Genomic DNA, 22,965 nt, shown 5'->3' on the forward strand with positions numbered 1-22,965 from the left:
GAATCATTTTTTTTAAATTGCTGACAGAATATTTAAATTTAAAAATTAGCTACTTAGGCGTTGATTCAGCCTGGTAGTGGTAGCTAAAGTTATCAAATACGATAAATGCACTGGGGTAAAAAGTAGCAGAAACTGGAAATACTCAAGTACCACAAATTGCGCTTAAGTAGCCTACGATGCTGGACTAAATATACTTAGTTACATTCCATCTGTATTTTAATGTCATACGTTAAGACTTTTACTTAAAGGTGCACTATGTAGTTTTGGGGACAAAGATCTTCGTTAATTGGATTTAATGCCTTAACAAACATTCTTCAAAGCATTACTGAATAAACAAACTGACCTTAAAGGACAACACAATTTCATACTGTTTTTCTTTGTTTATATGTGGCGGACCCTGCCACCTCTCTAGCTTCAAACAGCGCTCTGGGGACCTTATTTTCCTCTTAAAGCAGCTTGTTTATTCAGTTATGGGGGAGAAAAATACACATGTCTGAGTTTGCATTATTACCACATTAATATTGTAAATACACTGAGTTTGAATTTCTTCTACAAAACTACTTCAAGGGGGACATTTATTTCCCACAACACGTGAAGGGGGCACGAGGACGGGTATCGTGGCGGGGGCGGGGCTATTCAAATGACTGAATAGATGCTCCCAGCTCGTGTGAACGGAGCGGGACACTTGCTGTGGAGAGAGGAGCCAGAGGACGAGGAGAAAGTGGAGACAGACCGCAGACAAAACACATCACTTCCACTCGAACCACTGCATCGCAACATGTCTTCAAAGTGCCCCAAGTGTGAGAAGACGGTGTATTTCGGTAAGTAACGGCCGCTTTGTTTGCTCTCACGTTTTTTTAAAATGATTTTTGGGTCATTTGGGTGAGCGTCCGTCAGCTGTTTACAGGGCATCGTTGTTTTTTGGGGACAACTTGTTCTGCGGTTTTTGTAATGCTACAGCTACTTAATTTACATATGAGACGAGCAGTATGTTTATTCGGATACAGGGGAGTTAATGCCCATTCATTGAAAAAATGTAAACACAGCCAGAATTCAGCTACGTTGGGTTTGACTAAAAATGCCTGTTTTTTAAATGAAGTTCTGAATGCATTTTTAAACACGCACTTCTGGCTCCTTCTCTGGCCAATATACACAACATGCATGAAGACATTGAAAGTATATGTGGTGTATGTTCGACAGTAGACATATACTACATTCATAAAGCTCAATATTGTATTATTTAGACTTTTTAATATTTATTTTTTGTTCAGGAGTGGGAAAATGTAAATCATTCCTACATTTCCCTAAGGAATTTCTCACATAAGTAAATTTCTCAGCATTCCTTAGATCAGACTTTTTTTTTCTTTTCTTTTTTTCTGGGAATGAGTTGCTGGCGGTGTAAATGATTCACAGAGATTGGGAAAACAAAAAGCTGGTGAGGAGAGTGGGGGTCAGTGTCAACAAAAGCCCTAAGAGAAGACATTTCACAAATGTATAGGTTTCCATCAGGCAGAGAGTGTTTTGAATGATTATGAAAGCAAACATGCCCCCGTCTGCATTAAATTCACAACACTGGATGAATGATTTATCGTATTTTGATGCTGATCTGTGCCATTTTTAATTTGTTGTGTTTGGTGGACATCCAAGCGTGGCAGTTGGCTTTGGAGGCTCGCTGATGTAAAGTCTCTGCCAAGAGTGCAGATATGCCATATGCTGAGATTGCCCACTCACACAGAAGCACGGCAACATCATGCTGCGTCAGTGGGATGAAAACCTGTACACATGCATCCTTTGCGTTCATGTAAACAAAGATGGCAAACACTCACTCGGGCAAAGAGCGTTGTGTTACACTTAGCATCTTATATTTACCATAACAGATGTTTACAGTGAAAGAGGAGCAAAGCTGAGGATTAAAGGAGCTCAGGTCATGAAAATAAACAAAAATTTACATCGCTGCTTCGAATCCGAAGATTACGCATGATATGCACCCTGCGCTGTTTATTTTTAGGGAACATGCTGCTGTCCTGCTGAACCGAGAGTAATCCTGTGTTTATGTTTGGCCGCATGCTGGGAACAAAAAAAAAAAATGTGTTCCTCGGTGCTGATCTTTTCTACACTTCGCAGCACACATCAGCGCTGTCACGGGGGTCAGAATCAATTATGTGAGTGGATGCAAGTCCTCTTACGTAACAGCAGTGGCAGCAAACCTCACAGCTGCTGCTCATCCTATGGGTCCCAAGACTCAATGTGGCATGGACTAATATCTGTGCAAATACGCTTTTATTTTCCTCAAATGCGGATTTCATGCACGTCTGTGTATTCATTTATGCCGTAGCCTTAATTTGCTGCAGCGGGTGAGTCACAGCCGCTCTGTGATGTATGTTATTTTTTTATGTAACGTACTGAGATTCATCCTGGCGGGAGTTATTTTTGGTTCGGGTGTGTCTTAATGGGTGGTGAGTGCCTCGGGGCTGGGTTGACTGTAAGGATGATGAACGGCTACAAGAAGCCAAAATGGGTGGAATCAGCTGCACACGTCAAACCAGGGAGGATGGAGAAAGTGAGGGGAGGTGTTAATGACATAATTTAATTTCAGTCATTGCACGGGAGGCTGAGAAAATTATGACAAGGCATGGGAGAGGTCAGGGTGGGAGAGAAGTTTGGCCTGCCTTGCTGCCCACAGCCTGATGCATTAACAACATGTCAGTGATGAATTTCAGATACTGCAGCTCCACCTACATACATCCTCCTACCCGCTCTCCGGAGACGTAAGAAATCCCACGTGAAGGTGAATTTGCAGTTCTGCAGAACAGTAAAAGTGGGTGTAAAGTGGAAAAAACATCCCCTGCGTTTCATCTACACCAGGACATGTGTTATTGATAGAGAAAATTGTCTATTTCCCGTCTCATTTTGCTCCCACTTTTTCGTCTTGTGGTTCGCGGTGTGCTCCATATAGAGCAGTGATTGGCCCACCCCGCAGTTACCCACCTGGTCCTCCAGCTGGTGTTGCTCAATATTGGATTCTGCAGGCAAAGGCGTTCAACTCTTCTGCAAAAGAACGTCATTTAACGTGGCGGTGGTGAGCCACAAGTCTGGGAGTTAAATTATTTAGGGTTTCGGGGAAATGTTTATTATTATTTTCCGTTCGTGACTTTAATATACAGCTGTTTTAAGGTGGTAGTGGTTCAATTGCATTTCCACTTAAAGGCAAATGTTGACTGTCGCTGCCATTCTCTTTGCTTGGGAAGTTTCAACGACTTTAAAGGAAAAGTTCACTCCAAAATGAAATTCAAGTATTTATCTACTCGTCCCCATGCAGATGGAAAGTTGGGTGAAGTTTCACAGTCCACAAAATGTTTCTAGAGCTTCACGGTCAAACAGTGTTGCAGCATCCTCCTAAACAACTGAAGTAGAGGGCTTTCCGTGGTAGTCTGTGTTCCCCACAGTGTGTGGACGTTCAGGCAGGTATTTAATCAATAATTGAGTTGACCGGCAAGACGTTGGCGGAGCAATTGTTGTTGAAGCGAAAAGTAAAAGCACCTATTTGGCAATAATATTATAAACTCAATGCTAACAGGGAACGCGAAAAGGTTAAAGATGACGGAGGAGTTGGTTACCTCACTGAGAAGTGGGAGGCATTCAGCCTTTCGCCTGCAGCTCTTCATCTAACAACTCATTTTTATTTCCATCACTCCCACAGACTGTAAAAATCTGTTACCTGACATATTTCAAACTGATCCACTGTTAACAAATACTGAAAATGATGGATTCATTTGCTCTGTTGACACATGATTGATGAACGATAGCTTTGCGTGCTAAACTCACGGAACACAAGGCATTTCAACTAGCGTTTCACCACTTAAATGCATTTAATGTGAAACTGCAGCAAGAAGAAATGTTTTGATATGCATGAGCAGTAAATGAACACAGTGCTCTACAGACAGCGAGCGTCTTTTCTTGTATAAAGCCTGAGCCTGTCAGACAGGGGGCAAGCGAATGCTTTTAGCATAACAGCTACAGTGAAGATTTCAACTTAAAATGGTGTAATTAACGTCCTTCCAAATCAATTTGGGATCCCGGAGCTTCTGGAGACTTGTATTACGTTGGGCGAGCCGTATGAAGCCACTTGGGTCCAGAAATGTTTTGTGCACTACAAAACTTCACCCAACTTTCCAATCGACATGAGGGCGAGTAGATAATGACAGAATTCTCATTTATGGGTGAACTTATCATTTAAAGTGCAGGAAACTGTTGCTTGTTGCTGGTGTTTAAAGAATGTGAACATCCTACTTTTTAATTGTAGGGTCGGTTGACTTCAAATTCCCAACGTCCACATTGTGGCCTCACATCTGTTAGTTCCTGTGGTTCAGAGATGCTTAGAATACACCAGGGACTATTGGCGGCCATGTGACCGGGCCCAGTGGAAATGCAATGTTTTCGTGTGATAGAGTCTGTGCAGGACACAACACAGCATGGCTCACTAATTCCCAAATTCAACTCCTGTGCCTGACAACTGAGAGCAATGCATCTTTGTGCAGCTAAGTGAATAAACGAGGACTTAATGGGAACTAATGGTGCTCTGCTGTGAGTTTCTCTCTTTCATTCACCAGTTTCTCCCACTCTGGCTCTCTTTCCTCTTCTTTACATCCCTCGCTCTTGCCTCAGGCCCTGAATTCCTATTCCTCTAATTTTTTTTAACAACAAGGACTGGGGGAAAATGGGGTGAGATGGCTCGCCTTTATTTAAACGGAGACTCCCAAAGTGCCTCATGCATTATAATGAGAAGCGACATCTCTATTCACACAAAGCTCTTTCTGTGCCCGTGCACGTTTGTCCTTCCCACCGAGGCAGAATACCTTCGTCCTCTCAGCCTGATGATATGTTTCCCACACACCTCTTTCTTTGATCCGCTCTTACCCCAAACATCCACACAATACCCCTGTTTTTCCTCCCCTCTCTTCTGTCAATGCTAGAGTACCCTGTTTTCCACTTGGCTGCCCGGCGGGCTGTGTGAATGTGCCTTGTCAGTTATGTAACATCATTTCTTGAGTCGTTGCCTCCTGCTTGTTGCCATTGCATAACCTGCCAGCTACTGTGCGCCACTCAATGAGGGTCTTTTTTCTCTGCCTTTTTGAGGCACAAATATGATCCCCTAATGGAGATGGCATTAAGCCTGGTGCTGAAAGTCTGGCCCCAACACAGGTGAAACCGCTCCACCTTGCAGCAGAATGACCTGTTACATAACAGGCACAGAGGAACAAAGTTGGTTGTCTGTAGTTCAGTCAAATGACTCACTCTCAAAAGTTAAACTCCTTTGCAGAATCTCATTTTTGATATTATTTATACACTTTTTCAGCAATAAACAGTCAACGTATTTGCATTATATTTTGTTTCTCTTCATAATAGTCCTCTGTGTGCACTCACTCTTGTATAGGCAGTCAACCAAAGTCCCTTTTAAAGCCCAGAGACACCAAACCAACAACAAAGAACAAGTGGCGACGAAAGCCAAATGCTGTGTCGCCTCATGTCGCCTGTGTCTAAATGAAGGCAAAAAATAATAGATGATAATGGGTGGAATCATGGGTACTAAAGCGACAGGTTCAGAAAGCCTTCCTTTTACTTTTTTCCGGAAGGTTTCGCTTAGCTGAACAGCGAATCAGAGAGATTTCTCCCACCAACAGGCTCTTCGTTGATTCTACTTGCTAAGATGGCTTTTAGTTCTTGGTCTCCTCTTTATAACGTCTCTGCGAGGTGGAGCGTGGACTGAAGAGCTGCAAAAAATCCTAAATTGCAGATTGATTTTACATACTAAGTTGTAAATACTCGCATTATAAATGTTCTGACCTGATATGTCCATCCTCTGTGGTCACTGTAGGGTCAGAGAGTAGATGTAAAGTCAGTGTAAAGATGCACCATGGGTGCAAACTGAGGCAATGATCCCTCTGTGAAACGTACTTCTCGTGCTTAAATGTAAAAAAATGCATGTGATCTCTGGCTTCATGACTCCATACACATAGAGAGACTAAAGTAAGATGACAGAAAGAAGTTCAGAGATCAGTCAGAGTCTGAGCTGTCATGGTACACTGAGGCAAAAATTAGTCTTTTTTTAACACATTCAAAGGGACTTACTTCATATAACCCTGTGCTCACGTAGATGATTTTATTATGCCACTTTGCAAGACTCAGATGATTTCACTCTAAGCACATGTGTATTTTCTGCCTCTGTCATGTGATGTCTACCCCTCAAGGGCTGATTATCCAATTACCAAAGGCAAGATCTGAGGGTGCAGTTCAAGTGATACTTCCTCGTTTGAAGACAGGGTCCACTAATCTGTAAGCTAGTCATGCAGACTAGATCTTCAGCCGGGACACAGTGTCCTGACAGGTTAGAGAGGAGGTGCAGTGTGGGGCAGGCAATCCCGGGGATTCAGGGAGGGTGAACGAGTCACCGAGGCAGGGAGCTGTGGAGCAGCGGTTTGCCTGCGGCTTCTCTGACCAGTGCAGACAGGATGCAACTTAACTGCAGCCCATTTACGTCAGCCGGCAGGATTCACGAGGTCGGCCTCTTTTATTCAGAGAGGGAGAAGGGGGGGAGAGAGAGGGAGAAAGCCTGGGGAGGAAACCTCGCCTTGGCTGAGGCGACAGACGACCTCCAGAGCTAGGTTTTGCCATGGGGTTGCATCAGCCACAGTGATCCAAATACGTGTTTCCTAGTGGAGCCTTGAGCATCAGTCCACACCCTGCACAGTCACTGAGAGCGCCACAGAGAGCTGCGTGCACATACTGACCCTCAACAAATCAATTCTGATGTGTAACACATCACTGCTGGGGTCAGCTCACTTTTCAGCTGAGGCCTCATTCATAAAAGTATTCCTAGATTTACTCAAGCTCATGCTGATGGAAAGTCGGGTGAAGTTTCGTAGTCCACAGAACATTTCTGGAGCTTCAGAGCGTGACAGCTTTGCAGCTTTCTCCTAAACAACTGTGGCTTCAAACCGAAAAAAAGCTTCCATACAGCTCATCTGGTGTTAAGCCCTACAATCTTGGCATATTGCCTGTAAATGACAATGCCTCTTAGACTTGAAACATGTCTTTGCAAAATGACAGTGATTGAAATGATGATGATTGTCCCGACACTCAAGTATGTGATGAATGTTTTCTTAATGCACAACTTCTTCCTCGACTGAAAACTCCTTCCAAGTCACTTCCCCTGTAAGGTTGAACGCCCTTGTGTGCCTGCCTGAATGGCGATTGTCTCTAAGTTTAGTGAAAGGTCACAAGTCCTTGAGGGTGTTCGTACTCCAGAGAAAAGAATAGTAAGAGGATGCAGAGAAGGAAACACAGGCTGCTTGTTTTTTCCTTTCGTATATTTCTCTTGAGATATAAGCCAGTAGTATTGTATACCGCCCATGTTTGGGTTCTGCTTTGCCTTTTTCGGCCTCCAGTAAGTCAGTGATTCAGGTGCATGCTGTTTATTAGGACGTGCAGTTATCACACTGCTGTGACAAAGGCCAAAAAACAGAAAAACACCCGCGTGGCCTCAGCTGTCACTGATCCTTGAAGCAAAGTGTGTGTGTGTTTTGGTTCATGAGTGTGTTTTGGACGGGTTTATTGTTGGAAGAGCTGAACAGATGGGTCCACATTACCAGAGGGTGCAAGAGAACGGAGTCCAGCCAACCGTGATTTAGAGATATTTACAATAACATTGGTTACATCATGAATGAACGCTTGTGAAGTTATCATCATCATCCGTGACAAAATGATTGAAAATATGGTTATAAGCTGTACATTTTTATACATCAATGAGGTCTTTAATGAAGAGCATTTACCCTTATGCTTCTATAAAGCTTGTTTTATGTATTTACTCTTCTCTTAAAGCTGTTAAACAACCAGGAACGGCGCTCTTTACAGTTGCCTACAGCTGGTTTCATGTCCTCCTGCAGCACACCAAGCATGGACACGGCATCGTCCTCTTTGTCATTAGATTTCCCCCCCGTTGCAGCCTGATCGAATTATTGAGTGATAAGAGAGCACCCATATGAGATTTCACAGCCCAGCCTCCCTGGCGGACATTCTTGCCTCATTGCATGCTGGGAGTTCAGCTGTGTAAATGTCCAGTGTGAGTGCGAGTGCTTGTTTATCTGTTGTGACTTGTGATGGACTTCCTCCTGACCCCCTCCCCCCGGGTCCAATCTCAGTCCATCGTCAGCTGCGGTGTTCGGACCGCATCTGCCCCTGTCAATGCTGACAATTAAGCAGCCATAATTAAGTCATTTGGAGAGAATGGGCCGTTAACATTTTCCCTCTGAAGACTCCTCGTTAAAGTTCTGTTGCTTAATGTTCCGTCCAATTACAGCGTGTTTGTGGAACATTTGCAGCCGTCCAGCTCCCATGCTGCTCCTCTTACAGACCGTCTGTACGCGGAGAGTAATTGGCTTCTCTCGTAATATGATCTGAAGTGTAAGTGAATCATAAACAACATGAATTAAATTAGAACCAGACTGAAGTTCTCTGATGTCCCTCTATCTCTGGAAGCAGAACTGATGCTCACACATGAGTCATGGGTTTTCAATGATACTGATCTATTTGATGTTGAATTGATGCTTTCGCCCTTTGCATTAGATGTCTCATGACTCCAAATAAATATCTCAGGAACAAAGTTAGGCCCAATCAAAGATTTCTCTTCGGGAAAAAAAGACCACGACTGCCCCCATCCTTGTTTTCTCTGCTGATATTTTATGGTTAATATGTCATTAGAGCATCAAAAAAAGGCTCAGTTTTTCAAAATAAACTATGGCGAAGTCAGGGAAAAGTGTGCTTTCTCATTAGTTGTGGTCTGTTACAGTTACAGTCTGTTTGTCTAGTTCATCCGTTATGGCTAGACTCCATAAAGTGTGAATACGTCTGACTGACTTATCCAAGTGAGCGTTTTTCCATTTAAAAGACATTTAAAAAACAGTACAGATGCACCAGTAGACCGACCAGTGATTGGAACCCAAAATATGTGCACTTGTTTCCATTTTTAGGCCACCGAGAGAGTCTTTATTGCGTTATGCCATCATTTACAGTCAACACTTTTCTGCTCAATGGTATGTTTGTAATATAACACTGACACGCTGTCATATTACGAAGATGCCAATTGAATTTTCCAATAAAAAAGGGTTACATTTGTGTATGCTGTTGTTTATAGTACTTGGACAGAAAGAAATTCTGGATCTGCAGGTCAGACTTGAAGTCTGGAAAACACGATCAGCCAAAAAAACTGCAATCGATGCATATCTAAAAAAACGTCTCAGATGAAAAGATGTTCAAAACTGTTTTTTTCACCGGTTATGTGAGGACGTTGGGCCAAACCGCCAACTGTTGAGCCACAACTGCAGTATATACTTCTAGAGCTTGTATTTGTCTATATTGCTCTTCGACTTGTGCGCTTTGCTCAACAAGTCATGGTTCAAAGTAGTCAAAGCTGCAACACTCTAAGTACTTGCGCATGCACCTTACAGGAGTAAGCGCAATGTCTTTTTGTACATTAAATGTATGAAACCGCTCCCATTACAATGTCCTGGAAGCTTCTTGTTGGCAGCTCACAGCCTTTACAGTTGCATTTTTATGACATTTTAAATGAAGCAATAAATGCGTCATAATTAAGTCTTCATGTAGACCACCAGTGCAAAATGAAAAACCTTCACAATAAACAACATCCTCTCTATTTCAACCTACCAATGACGGTCTATCTGAAAGCATGAGCCATGCTCCAGTTTAATGTTGTTTCCATTTAGCGAGGTAAAAACACCTGGATTACTCACCCATGCCTTGAGTTATGAATGTCAAAAATACAGTGTTTATATGAGATATTACCCCTTAATTTAATCCCAGTGGTAGCGGTAATGCTGTCGTAATGGCATTTTCCTTGGGCATCACTTTTTTGCACTTGAGCCTGTTTAGTAATTTCCTGGCTCCACATCAAATTAACTGTGCGGAGGAGGGTGGAGTGCAACAGCTGAGGTTGTGTTTATGTGCATCAGGTGGTGCAGCGCACAGTTTCAGGCGCTCGCCGTGCCTCTGTTTCTTCGCATCTCGTCACATTTGCGAAGCTCTAACGGCAGTTGTTGTGGATTAAACACACCGACCTCTTCAAAATCACAAAAACACTTTCAAGTACGTCGAGCTTTTCCCTCCTCTCCAGTTGATTAATGTTCAGTAGCATCAGTGAAACAGAGCACTTGTAAACACTGAGGCTGAATCAGTGAGGAGTGGAGTCAGCAGCAGCCCGTCGGAGTGATTTAAACCATATTGACAATGCAATCAGGGAAGCCTGCCACAGACTGAAGAGCTTAGACCAGGAATTTACAAATGAAGTTAAGCAGCTTACGGTCGTGCAGGTATCATATGGTTTTTGGCGATGACCTCTGATCAGAACTCTTTCAGTTTTTCTCATCCTCTCGCTTGGAGGCTCAGTGTTCCTGCAGTAGCATCATCATCTCCCAGTCAGTATTTAATGTTATCATATGAATTAAATGTAAGTAAAAAGTTTCAATGATGACATGAACCTCTGCAGCCAGTCTGATGCGTCCACATGCCCAGATATTTATGTAATACCTTTCACTCTCTTTCATCCTTTCATGACATAATGTCCTGAAATAAAAATAAAAAGAAGCTTTTTTTCTTATTGCTCATTCGTCAACTAACCATTAAGGAAATTACATTAAGGCTACACTAAGGCTGCAACCAATGACTGTTTTCATTATTAATTAATCTGCCTATTGATTTTGTGATTAATCAAATGTTTTGGTCTGTAAAATGTTAAACAAAAAAAATGCCAAAAATGTTCATGCCCATTTCCCACAGCCCATCATGACAGCTTAAAATTGCTTCTTTAGTCCGACCAGCCACCCAAAACCCAAAGAGTCTTCATTATCTATCATAGATGACCCAAAAAAGCAGCAAATCCTTACATTTAAGAAGCTGGAACCAGCAAATGTTTGACATTTTTGCATGAAAAATGACTGAAACCATTAATCGATGGTGATGTTCTTTCAATCGGCTAATTGACTATTTACTGCAGCTCTATTTAACACTTTGTTCAGCACCTCCCACGCAGCAACCATCACGTTAAACCAGTCCAGCTGTATTAAGCTGCAGCATCTCTAACAGCTGCAACATATTAAGTCCAAAAATAAATATTGGACTATATGAATTTATTAAAAAACGTCCAATGTGAATGTAATACACTTTTGAATGATAGCATCTTCCTTAACAAAAACAGCTGTCTGAATCTATCATGATCATCTGTTATGATTGCTGATGTTTTTGGCTCCATTAACTGCCAAGATGAGCTTCATCCGATTTCATGGATGGACCTCATCCTTGGGATTAGGAGGGGATTTTTAATTCTTCAGCTGCTCCATATTTTTGGTGTGTTGTTTTCATTGAAAGTGAATTGCCGTCAAAGGGTTTCCCCAGGCGACCTGAATTACCTGAATTATGTAATTTCCAGGTATTTCTATGTAGATTTTTAAGGAACAAAAGAGACAAATGTCAGGTGAGGTGCACCGCAAGTGTTCAATTTCCCAAAGCGGCCCCACTGTTTACATTCAGTCACAGGGGAATCCTTTGTTGTGTGCTTTTGAGCGAGGGGGAAATTGCCGGCTGTCGTGAGAGAATTGGCTAAAAGGATTTGGCGCTTCCTCATCGATGTTGACAATGTAGATGTGAATATCCGGAGAGACTTCCCCGCGAACAGGAGCCTGTTTGTTTACACAGGCGGGTGCATTTATCCCTCAGGTTGTTGCCGTAATGAGGCGGAGGAAGACTCGGTGGCGTTTCATTTGCCTCATTTGTGCCCACACGTTTACTATTTTGGGAGACGAAGAACCGTCTGAATCAGTTTATTGGAGCAGTCGTTACATAATATTTATCTGTTATGTTTTATTTATCTATATCATTTCCATCTTTGCATGTAGCATGTCAACCTAAATGCGTATTTTCTGGATTTTTCTTTTTGGAGCATTGAAGGATAATAAGGATAGAGGCTCGCGTCATGTAAACATCTGGGCCAGAGGCAGATCCCCTCCACCTCCCCCACTCTATAACTCCCACAACACATAATGCAGACAGACAGGCTCACCCCTCTTACAATAACAACTGCCCTTTAAAAACAGGGAGCTGTTAAACGGCGGACTTTGTTGCAACACACAGAGAGAAATGAGGACATACTGGTAAGGCTCTGACGTCTGTTTCCATTCACGAGCTGATGTTTTAAATCTGTCTGGAGGTGCGTCTGCTCGTGAGTCAGTCGATGACATAAACACACGCACTAAATCCGCATTGAGGACACACTGGCAGCATTTTTCATGCTGTAGAGGTGTCAGGTATATGTGTATATTCAGATTAAAGGAGGAAATAAATCACACACACTCAGACAGGTTAATCCCCTGCTGGTTCCATTTAGCCTCTTTAAACAGCGTCTGAAGGCGATAAAGGTTTACGATCATTCTCTAATTCAAAAGTACACTATAAAAAAGGTTAAATTTACCTAAGAAAATACTCATTGACACTGAAAGTTGCACAAAAAACTCTGAACAGGTTAAAATCTCTTAAAATATTAATTATTCGTCACATATACACGCTGATACAGTCGTATCTGTGAAAGGCCGATGTACCACTCGTGCTCTAGAAAACAGCTGAAGAGATCGACACTGGTAATAGTTGTGTGACAGTTGGTATCTAAGCAGTGACAGCAAGTTATACAGACTACAGATACTAATCCAATTAAAATTTATTGTCCTTTTAACTGGAATGTTTTGTGGCCGTCCACTGATTTAAGAGCAGATTATTGATTTACAGAGATTTATTCTTGGCTTTTTAGTCAGACTAACATTATCTTTAAGAGTGATTTAACATTTCCGGCAGTGTCCAAGTCAGCATTCCTCTGCTCTTAAGTGTCGATGCGAGGCCTCCCCTCCCTCACCCCTCACCCCTCACTCCTTCCCCACCTATTCTCCAGGGGCTTGTTTTTAGCCATTGGGCTTAAAGTCTTAATTGACAGGGAGAAACTGATTGGAGGATAAACATCTGCAGGGACAAGTCACATGTTGAAAAGCATTTTCCACTCATGAATCAGCCGTATCATTATTTACGTTTGTTTGGTTTACCTTTTATTTTACCAGGAATTGAATTGAGATTCTCTCAGAGTTTTACATCGCGGAACAAACAACAACAGACGATATAAAAATGTTCGCGTTGGAAAAAAACCAAGTGCCTGACTTAAAACAATCAGCAAATTACATCAAGACAATTAATTTATCAGTGTTCAGTCATGGGACACGTGCATTCAGTCATCAGATAGTCCTTAATCCTATTTTTATAATCTTCCATACTTATCAAATAATCAAGTTTAAGGTGTGTCTGCAGCTCAGACAAAGATGAAGGTGCTAAAACTTCAAAAGCACTTTCACCAAAAGTCTGTAATGCCCTTCTGTTCTCTAGATGTTTGGTATGGAGGCTAAAAGTCTTGTTTGGTTGTGAAAAGTTATTCATTGATCAGAAGTGACCTTTTTATAATTAAATGAAAGTTTTTTTAAATCAGGGAAACTATCAAAATCATATTAAGCTGTTTGTGAAGTCCATATTTAGCTTGTTTTTGTTCTTTTGTCCTCGTGTTTTGGACGAAATTGGACAAAATTGCATTCGTGCCGTCACTTTCGGAACGGCATGTTCACAAAGTGACATGGCACTGTCAAATCTCTAAGGTCTAATGTAATTTGCATCCTGACACGAGGCTGGCGCAGGAATTTCATAGTTCTTTTACATGCTATGCTACATGTAGGAAAGCAGCCAGAAGTAGGAAGTGCAGCAGGAAGTAATCGTCTGTATGTCTGCATACATGCCGTCCATGTTTTTGACTGAGGGTATGTAGGAAACGACCTCAAGTATCCGGCTATTTGTGCCCTGCCTTGATAAGAGAAGGTGTTTCCTCTGCTGCCTGAGCAGCTCCTTGGGGCCCATTGTGTGGAAGCAGCAGGGACTTATTATTGGAACGGGTATAATTAGGGTCCTTTGCTTGTCTGGAGGAGAAAAAAGGGAACGGAAGTGGGGTTGAAGGGCCGTCTGCAGCAGGATGGGTCTACTGTACACTGGGGGAGGGGTGTGTGTGTGTTTGGAGGGGTAACACAAAGGATCTGGGTTAGATGTGGGCACCCCCTGCTGCTCCAGCTGGACTGGGACTCACGCCACTGTCTGTCTATCCCGCAATGACATCACCACAGCATCCTGTGTGGTACGCTGGCATTCCCAGCATCCCCCACCCCCGATCACTCAGTTGGCACGGTGACAGGATTTTCCCCGGGGGCACATCGGCCCAGATCTACAGTACAGGCTAATCATTATTCTGGAGAGTGGAGCAATGGGGGACGTCATTGCTCTTTCTGCGATGAGCGATTGAACGCCACATTATGACACGATGGAGATGGAGAGACATAAAGGCTGTTGTTCCCCGTTATGTATATAAATGCTGCTTTATGCGAATGTTTGCGCTCACCCTTGTCCCTCTGTCTCTGTCTTTTGTCCTTTCATGTGCAGCTGAAAAGGTGTCATCGCTCGGGAAGGACTGGCACAAGTTGTGTCTCAAGTGCGACCGCTGCAACAAGCTCCTGAACGCTGGAGGCCACGCTGAGGTCAGTAAGACACCACCAGGAACAGGACAGTACTGTCCCATCACTGCTGACCTTAAATGCAGCTGATGCATAGCGAGAAATGTGTTGCTCGTGCTGCAACTTATACGCATTACTGTTATGCTTTTACTTCAATTAGGGACTTCATACTTCCATAACTGCCAATATACAGTTACACCAGCAATAATTTTAATTATGTCTTGTTTCTGTGATTAATCGATCAGCTGTTTCAACCAATAGTTGTCTGCAAATGGTGGCAATGCTATTCACAGTTTTCCACAGAGATGTCCTCCCATAGCTTGTTATATCTGACCTACAGTCTAAAACCCAAAGACATTCGATTAACATGACCTCATGTCAGTCTGCCCGTGAAAAATGTAAATAAGTGGTGAAATTTTCAATGAAAAACCACAAGATATGTGCTTTAACTCTGCAACTGGGTCACTGTTGACTCATTGTAGCCTGTATAGATGACCGTGTGCATGGAGCTCGTCACTAACATGGCCTGGGGTTGGAGTTCACTTCCCACTGTGGCCATTCATGCTAACGTTATAAGCACTCAGTGATGCTGTGAAGCACTGTGGCTAAATGTGTCGACCAAATGGCTTCTGTTAAGCCTCTCTGAATTGACCTCGAAGGCTGCTAATGCAAGTTCTATTTTCGGTAGTTGTGTCGTTTTTCTTGATAAAGTATCAGTTCAGTGGTGTTGATCGGTCAGGGTTAAAGGTCAACAAACTCCATGCCACTGTTTCTTTACAGGTCATTGACTGTTGTTGTGAAATCTAAAAAGATGAAGCCAGTGCTGCCTGGTCCTGTATTGATTTATTGACAGATAACCCTGCAGTGGATCCTCTGTGAAAACGCTAACCATAGTTTAAGCTAACTAGCCTCCTAGCATTAAATTAATCATTGGTTCAGTCTCGAAAAAGGAAAATAAGTTCCCACAGATATATCAAAATATATTTTTGTACCATCAACTCCTCTCAAACTATTTCTGTTTTATGGATCCGTTTATACTCCCAGCAGAGGAAGTTAAATAAAAATAAATTGTACAACTCAGCTAATAAGCTGTAATTGCTTCCTCTATTTTAGAGTCTGAACCTTTGTTTCCCAAAAAGTCAGCACAGTTGGTGCAAACATTGGTTTGACATTTCCTACTCTAGCCAGTGAACGTTCTCTTTCAAACATAAAATAGGATCATGGTTAATAGTGCCATCTCGACCAGGGACAGTGATAGCAGTCACTCTAACATAAGATCTTCTCGGGAAATGAGGAGCTGCAGAGTTGATCCAGTGTCAAACTGTAAGGTATTTGTCAAGAAATAGTTGGTTGTGGCAACTCAACATCATCAGTAAAATGACTCGGAAAGATATGAAATACCGTAAAAATACAAAAAATACACCAAGTGGGTCTTTAGAGGTTAATGTGTCAAACTTCAACCCTGCAATTGAATCTGATGATTACATTTATCTCATTTAAAAGATACATATTTTTATTGAGCATCAACAGTGAAAGCTTTACATTAAAAAAAAACAGAAAAAGGCCGAAGCAGAATGCAAACCTTTAGTGTTTTAAAAGTTAGTATAACCAAGCTATTAGACTCAAAGTGGGTTTCAGTAGGTAGCGATACGGCGTTCTGTCCATTAGTTTCACAGAACTTGTGCATTTTGTACAGGAAATTGCTGCCTGCATGCCTTTTTCCTGCCTTGTCATGTGTCTGGTTGCGTCTGTCAATATGAGCCATCCTTGTGGGAATTTTAACCCCCTTAGCGTTACAGGATGAGTTGCTTTTAGATCCTTTTTCCTCTCTCTCTGTTACGTAATCCAGCTGCAGTATCACATCTCCACATATTCCCCCCACTGTGCTCACTATCTGGCACTTTCACCCCGGGGGTTTTCTTATCATGCCCCTTTCTTCTTTTGCCTTTCATGACCGAGCCAACGTCTCAATCCTCACCCTGTCGCTCTCTCTCTTTGAACGTGGGTGAATATCACACACGCACCTTTCTCAGTCTCCCCGCTGCCATCTCGACACAAAAAGGATGTGATCTCAGCGTCTTTTGTACACAAAAGCAATCTCCCTGCAGACCTCAAAGGATGCTGCTCTGCTGTTTAATCTCTGCATGATTACAGTAATGTAGTCACACAATCTCTCTGAGGCCAGCGCACTCTCTCTCTCTCTCTGCCCACCGTCCTCCTCTTCCCCCTCCGTCCTCTCTGTCTCTCCGTGGACAACATCCAAATCCCGCCCCGGGCTGCAGCGCCATGCCATGAGCCGGACTTTAGTAGGCGAAAAACTCAATACTCGATCATCGTCATGGAAACAGAGTCAGGCTGAGAGACGTGAAAAAATGGAAAGCGTGTAAAGGGACTGTGGTTTCTGCTGGGGAGGGTGTTTGATGTCATTTCGGGCCTGGTATGCACAAGGTTCTGACCCTGCTTCTTTAAAAGGAGTCGGGGGTCAGCATGAATCTGTGGAGCAAAGGAGGGCAGCAGTTTCCTGAGGGCATACCTTCGTCTCAGAGTATTAACTAGAATGTATGGACGTTAAACTGGAGCTTCATCTCCGGTGATGAACACCCACATATCCCAGTGGTTTATTGTCAAATCCATGAGAACTTGGCATCCTTTATCTGCTCATGAAACAAATGTGATTCGGCCCAAAGCTCCAGATCAGATAATAAATGGGCTTTGAGGTGGGATTGTTTGCCGTTTCAAATTCTCAGGAAGGATCGTTGCTAGATCTATGAATCAACTAAGAAATAATCTAAAAAGGTGCTCCATATAGTTTATAATCTAGCCTCATGATCATCATGTTTAGACTTTAAGTATCAAAAGTTATCCAATCCAGTTGATGTGATGTATTTCAGTGGAAAACAGAATGCAGAATGACTTAACACAGGGCAGACTGGCATCATCACAGTTTCTAAAGTAGAAAAAAGAAAAACTCAAAAGTTCTCTCAAGATTGTTTTTCACCAAAATCAAATCTTGACTTGCAGCCCATTTACTATCTTCTTCTTTGCTTCTCTCATGTCCTCTGCATACTCCATCCAACTTCAACCAGTCAGGTTGACATTAGAAAGTACCAGCAAGCCAGTTGGTAAATCAAACTTAGTTTGGTCACAAGGGCAAAGCTTGAAGCCTGGCAAGATGGACTTGCAAACTCACATGATCACATGTTAATCTGAAGGGTCACAAGATGATGATAAGTGTAACAATGATAGACGGTTTATAGAGAAAAAGATTCAAATCAATGCACCAGAACCAGAGATATCGGCTTTTTTAAAAATGTAATGCATTTTCACACCCATATTACCCAAAATGCAACTTTACCACTGATAGTTTGATCAAAGATTTGGATGCATTATAGTAGTAGTTAATGGAAATGGTAAGTAGGCTAATGTAGCCCTGACCTGCTAGCCTCAGGCAGAGATGAAGAGTGGGCGACAGAAGACCGGTAACCTCACACCTTTCTGTTCCAAGCAATTTTAAAAGTGACATCACTTTATGAGAACAGTGCTTTGTTTTAAGGGCTCACAAGCCTAGAACATGTGCAGTACCACAGGAGAAGGAAGCGAGCAGGTCGGGAAAGGAAAGAAAGACGAATAGATGGAGAAGACAGATTTCAGTGTCAGGATGTGGGGAAGTTAACTGCTGGGAAGAGAGTGGGCTGCGCAGCGATGAAGAATCCATTTTTAGGGTCCCTGTGTCTCTCAGCGTCTCACAGCCAGATCCTCAGTGTCACTGTACAGTCGACTGTTAACAGACGACTCAGTTCACTTGACAATGAGGCCTTGTGTGTCCTGTCCTGAGAAAGTCATCAGTCCTTAGTCACCGCTTGGCATCGGCCCCGGGACCTTCACGGATCTCATAAATGTCAAACAGGAAGTGAGAATGGAGAGCGTGGCTGCTTTAACAGTAGCTGATCCTGTCACGGGTGATGTATTATTAAAGGTGAGAGAGCAATCCTTTTTTCTGCCACACCGTCTTCTGTGGAAAAGGAGCTCATGTGGCCAAAGCAGAAGGGATTGTGGGTAGTCTGTCCCCTTTTCCCTTACCACCCGGGGTCTGGCGTCATGCCCGTGGCATTCGCTTGGTTCTTCTCTTCTATGGGCATCGAGCTCTGGACCAGTGGCCACCCTGGCCCTCAGCCCTGATCCCCTACCCATGCCGATCACATGCTCCCGCAAAGACTGCCACATTCCCCAGCATGCATCACCAACAGGCCATCTAAGTCTCCAGAATGGCTTTTCTGCCCCTCAAGTGGCAGACGGTCATGGATGAAGGTTGCACTGAAGTGTGAATTCATCAACAAAGTCCTGTTCTTGGATACAGATGTGTTGAAATGGAAAAAACAGGCTTGTTTCCGTTTTTGGACACAACGTCTCCATCTCCTCTTCCACCCGAGAAACCAAAATATACGATGTCAGAGAAATGCGTCACAAATGTGACTTCTCATCGCATGTCGTGGCTGATTTTTCCCCGTTTGCGTCACCAGGTTTTAATTTTATTCTTACGTGCCTATTGAGTCAGTTTGTTTTAAATGTGTGTCATGGTGTTTTTCTGTCTCTCCAACAGCACGATGGACGGCCCTACTGCCACAAACCATGCTATGCTGCCCTCTTTGGGCCAAAAGGTAAAACACATGTCATCTGTACTCTCTTATAACATCTTGTCTGGATTTGTTGTACACACATTTGTAATTTGTGATAGTTGTCTTTGTTTGTTTATGTTGTTTGTATTTATTGCTGTGACAGTGTTTTATCATGCCACCCTCCTAAGTCAAGGAGGATAAAAGAGTGCAGATCTCAATGCCATATGTCAAATTAATACTCCCTCCTCCTTTGTTGCAGTTACTGATGTTATTTCGCCTCCTCTTCTTTACCTTTTTTCCAGGTGTGAACATCGGGGGAGCCGGCTCTTACGTGTACGATACTCCAGCCAACAACAACGCGTCTCCCACCGGTGTGGACTCAGCCGCCAAAGCTGAGGAGAAGAAAGTGTTCGCACCCAAGGCACCATCAAAAGGTGAACGGGAACATGTGTTCACCCTGTATGTGCTGTAAATTGTGGCTCAGTTACAGAAGGGGAAAAAAAGCTCTTCAGTAGGCGTGTGTGTCCCTTAAGATTACGAAAGGCTGGAAGGAAAGCTGCTGCTGACTCAATGATAAGCACATCGATACACAGAAGTCTTTTGGGCCTTTTCTCAGGATTTTCTCAGACGTGTTAGATAGGGTGTGTGTTCTGGGAAGTCCCTGTCAGCAGGAACACACGGGTGTTCTTCAGTGATTTATCTTTGCTGTGCAGTGGCCATTTTCCATCCACTTGGTTTAAAAGCCAGAAAACAATCAGCACCGATAAGAATTTTGTTTCTTTTATGACTCCAAATCCTTTAAATGCGTTTTATAAGATGACTGGATGTTTTACAGTTTAACTTTTAGTGTTTTTATCCTGTAAAACAGAATCTGTTTGTGAATGAATATGTGGAAAACTGTCTTATAGAAAGATTTATTCATGGCAGAATCAAACCAAACCAGTTTCCCTCCCTTCTGGCGCCACCTGCAGTGCCGAGCAGACCACTACATGTACACTAAACTTCCATCGGCTCCTACGATTGGCTGTTACAAGAGGGAGTGAATAAAGTGTTTTAACTTGGAAACCAGAATATCTAAATTGGCAAAATTAGCCTCATTACCCAAAAATTCCCTCTTGAAACGTATAAAAGCTGTAAAGTACTTGGCCCGACATTATTTTTATACTCCTACGTTATTAGTACATTTCACACCCAGCTGGAAAGATCAGTGGGGATGTATTGAACCATTTCCAGTATTGTAATGTGTCTGTAATGCGTCTGCAGCTGGCAGCATCACCACATTTTCCGGAGAGGCCAACCTGTGTCCCCGCTGCAACAAGAAGGTGTATTTTGGTGAGTAGGAAAAAGAGGTGAGGCCGGAAAACGGTGTGAGGCTAAATAGCTTGGTGCCATTGTGTCTCACAGGTGTGTGTGTGTGTTTATCACCGTAGCTGAGAAGGTGACATCACTGGGTAAGGACTGGCATCGACCCTGCCTGCGCTGCGAGAGGTGCAGCAAGACTCTGGCTCCTGGAAGCCACGCAGAGGTGAGAACAAGACGTTGGGAATAAAGAAAAGAGGGAATAAAAAGAGGAAAGTGGGGTGGGTAACACATAATTCATGTCATGAAAAAGGTCAAATATATCATCATGAAGCCTTTATATTAATTTTTGTTTCTTGACAAAAGAAGCATGCCTTTTTTTTTTCGTGAAAGACAGTAGAGCACGTAGATTTAGGCAACACACTTACTGTTAAAGACGTTTCAATGACTTGTGCCTCTTCATCAGAGTCGAACAATACAGAGACCTGTCTCTGTATTAATATTTCTGCATTAATAAAGTTTGGTTCATAAATCTGTGCTCAGTATACTTCTGAGAAAACTAGAATGAACTGCTCTCGGAGCACCGGACAGGCAGTCAGCTCCATGTGAAGTGGTTGTGACGTGTTAAGCTTCTTCCTTCGTCAGTTTTTTTTTTTCTACTGTGTCAATGTTTGTGTTTTTATATTCCAGCATGACGGCCAGCCCTACTGCCACAAACCATGCTATGCTGTCCTCTTCGGGCCCAAAGGTAACCGCTAGGGGGTGCTGTCAACCCACCAATTATCAGCTACACTTGAAAACAGAATGTCGTATGTCTGAGCTCTTCATCCATGCTGCACACGTTGCACACACTGAGCGTTGCTCAACAGGAGTCATTTCATCATAACGTCGCCTACGTACAACACGGCAGATTCTTGTACAGGAAATGTTTTGCAGCCTCTCCTTTGCTCACGCTGTACCTTCTCTTCCCCCCCCGTTTACCCCCTGACGACCCCGCTGCTGTCCCCGTGGTTCCTCCAGGCGTGAACACTGGTGGTGTGGGCAGCTACATCTATGAGAAGGAACCCAGTGCAGTGACCCAGCCTTGAACCTTTGTGTTCCTCAGCCTCATCCCTCTTCTCTACACAACACTGACCATCAACCACAGTATTATTTGTAGACCCTTTTTCTCCTTCCCAGCCAGATTCCTTCTTTCCTGTTATTCTGACCCGCTACTAGCAGATTTCGCACCGTGAGGAACGATTTCAAAACTACTTAGACGTGTGTTTTTTCGCTCCAGGAGAGCCCACATCCAGCATTCCCCACGTGATTGCTGTACGTTATCGCACACCATCCTAAAGATTTAATCAGTTTTTGCACATTTGAACACATTAAATGTCACCACAGGAAAAAAAATAAGGTCTCACGTTGCAATTTTGTACCCTGAAAACAGCCTATTTCTTTTGAGATGATGTATGTTTAAAAAAAATGGGACTGAAAGTGATTCTCAGGTGTGGAAAGGTGCATTGTGGGCTGACTGTGACGTGTTGACAGCCAGAGGAGGCTGCTGCGCGCACAGGTGGTGCTCAGGAGCGCGTTGCCAATAAATCTGTATTTTCACAAATGCCATATTTACAGTTTGGCTGCCTGACAACATTCCTCATGTGAATAAAAAAAACTGAAAAATATCCTCACATATTGTACGAAGGGCGACTGTTACATGAACACATCCATGAGGCTATGTTGAGTCAAAATGAGTTTATTTTACATTTGAGCATCATGTTAATGACCTGATTTATGTCAAATATGCTAATAAATAACACAAATGTCTTTTTTTTTTTAAATAAGGCAGAATGTGTGTAAAGTTTTGTTAAGGGAGGGCTAAGAAACCTATTTATTACTTTAATCCAAGGCCTTTAAATTAAATCAGACATTGTACTACTACCCTTTATGGGACTGATAATGAAGGAGGTTAAACGAGCTGTATAAATCTCTACGATCAAGATCTTTATTGTTATTTTCAAAATAAAATAACCCTGATGTTATTTTCCGAGAGATGACGCGCTATTCAAAGTATTATATTTTCTTGCCACTAGCAGAAACAGTAGCTTAGCTCGTAGAGACGGACTGAAGACAAGTCGTTCTGTAAGAATGTGCATCCTAGTATTACTGTACAACTGTTACTGTGTTTGTTTATTACCTGTTGTACAACGTAGGGCTTCGTAGACGCCGCAGGGCTCACTGTTGTTAGAACTGAAACGCTGCACTTAAGCCCTGCCGCATTCGTCTTTTTAATCCCCTCGAATAAATATTTCAGAAACTCTTTGACTGTGTTGTTATCGCTATTATTGTTTGATGGATTTTAAAAAAAACTTCCTTTTCTGTTCATGAATTGCAATAAACGAACACTCCAAGTGTGA

The 22,965-nt window shown here is 42.8% G+C and overlaps 1 protein-coding gene across 1 annotated transcript; it reads left to right on the top strand.

Moving 5' to 3' along the window:
• Positions 1–669: 669 nt before the first annotated feature.
• Positions 670–22,965, top strand: crip2 (cysteine-rich protein 2). The gene is made up of 8 exons (XM_084381814.1): positions 670–821; positions 14,581–14,675; positions 19,252–19,309; positions 19,570–19,701; positions 20,531–20,599; positions 20,698–20,792; positions 21,257–21,314; positions 21,587–22,965. The coding sequence occupies exons 1-8, from the start codon at positions 779–781 to the stop codon at positions 21,652–21,654; spliced, it is 618 nt and encodes a 205-aa protein (XP_084237940.1). The 5' UTR covers positions 670–778; the 3' UTR covers positions 21,655–22,965.

Source organism: Pagrus pagrus (assembly GCF_965226575.1).
Source record: "Pagrus pagrus genome assembly, chromosome: 18".
Lineage (NCBI taxonomy): Eukaryota > Metazoa > Chordata > Actinopteri > Spariformes > Sparidae > Pagrus > Pagrus pagrus.

Coding starts and splice junctions, on each gene's coding strand:
- crip2 (XM_084381814.1), top strand. CDS start 779: ATGTCTTCAAAGTGCCCCAAGTGTGAGAAGACGGTGTATTTCG. Junction 19,702..20,530: donor ACCCAAGGCACCATCAAAAG/GTGAACGGGAAC, acceptor ATGCGTCTGCAG/CTGGCAGCATCACCACATTT. Junction 20,793..21,256: donor CTCCTGGAAGCCACGCAGAG/GTGAGAACAAGA, acceptor TTTATATTCCAG/CATGACGGCCAGCCCTACTG.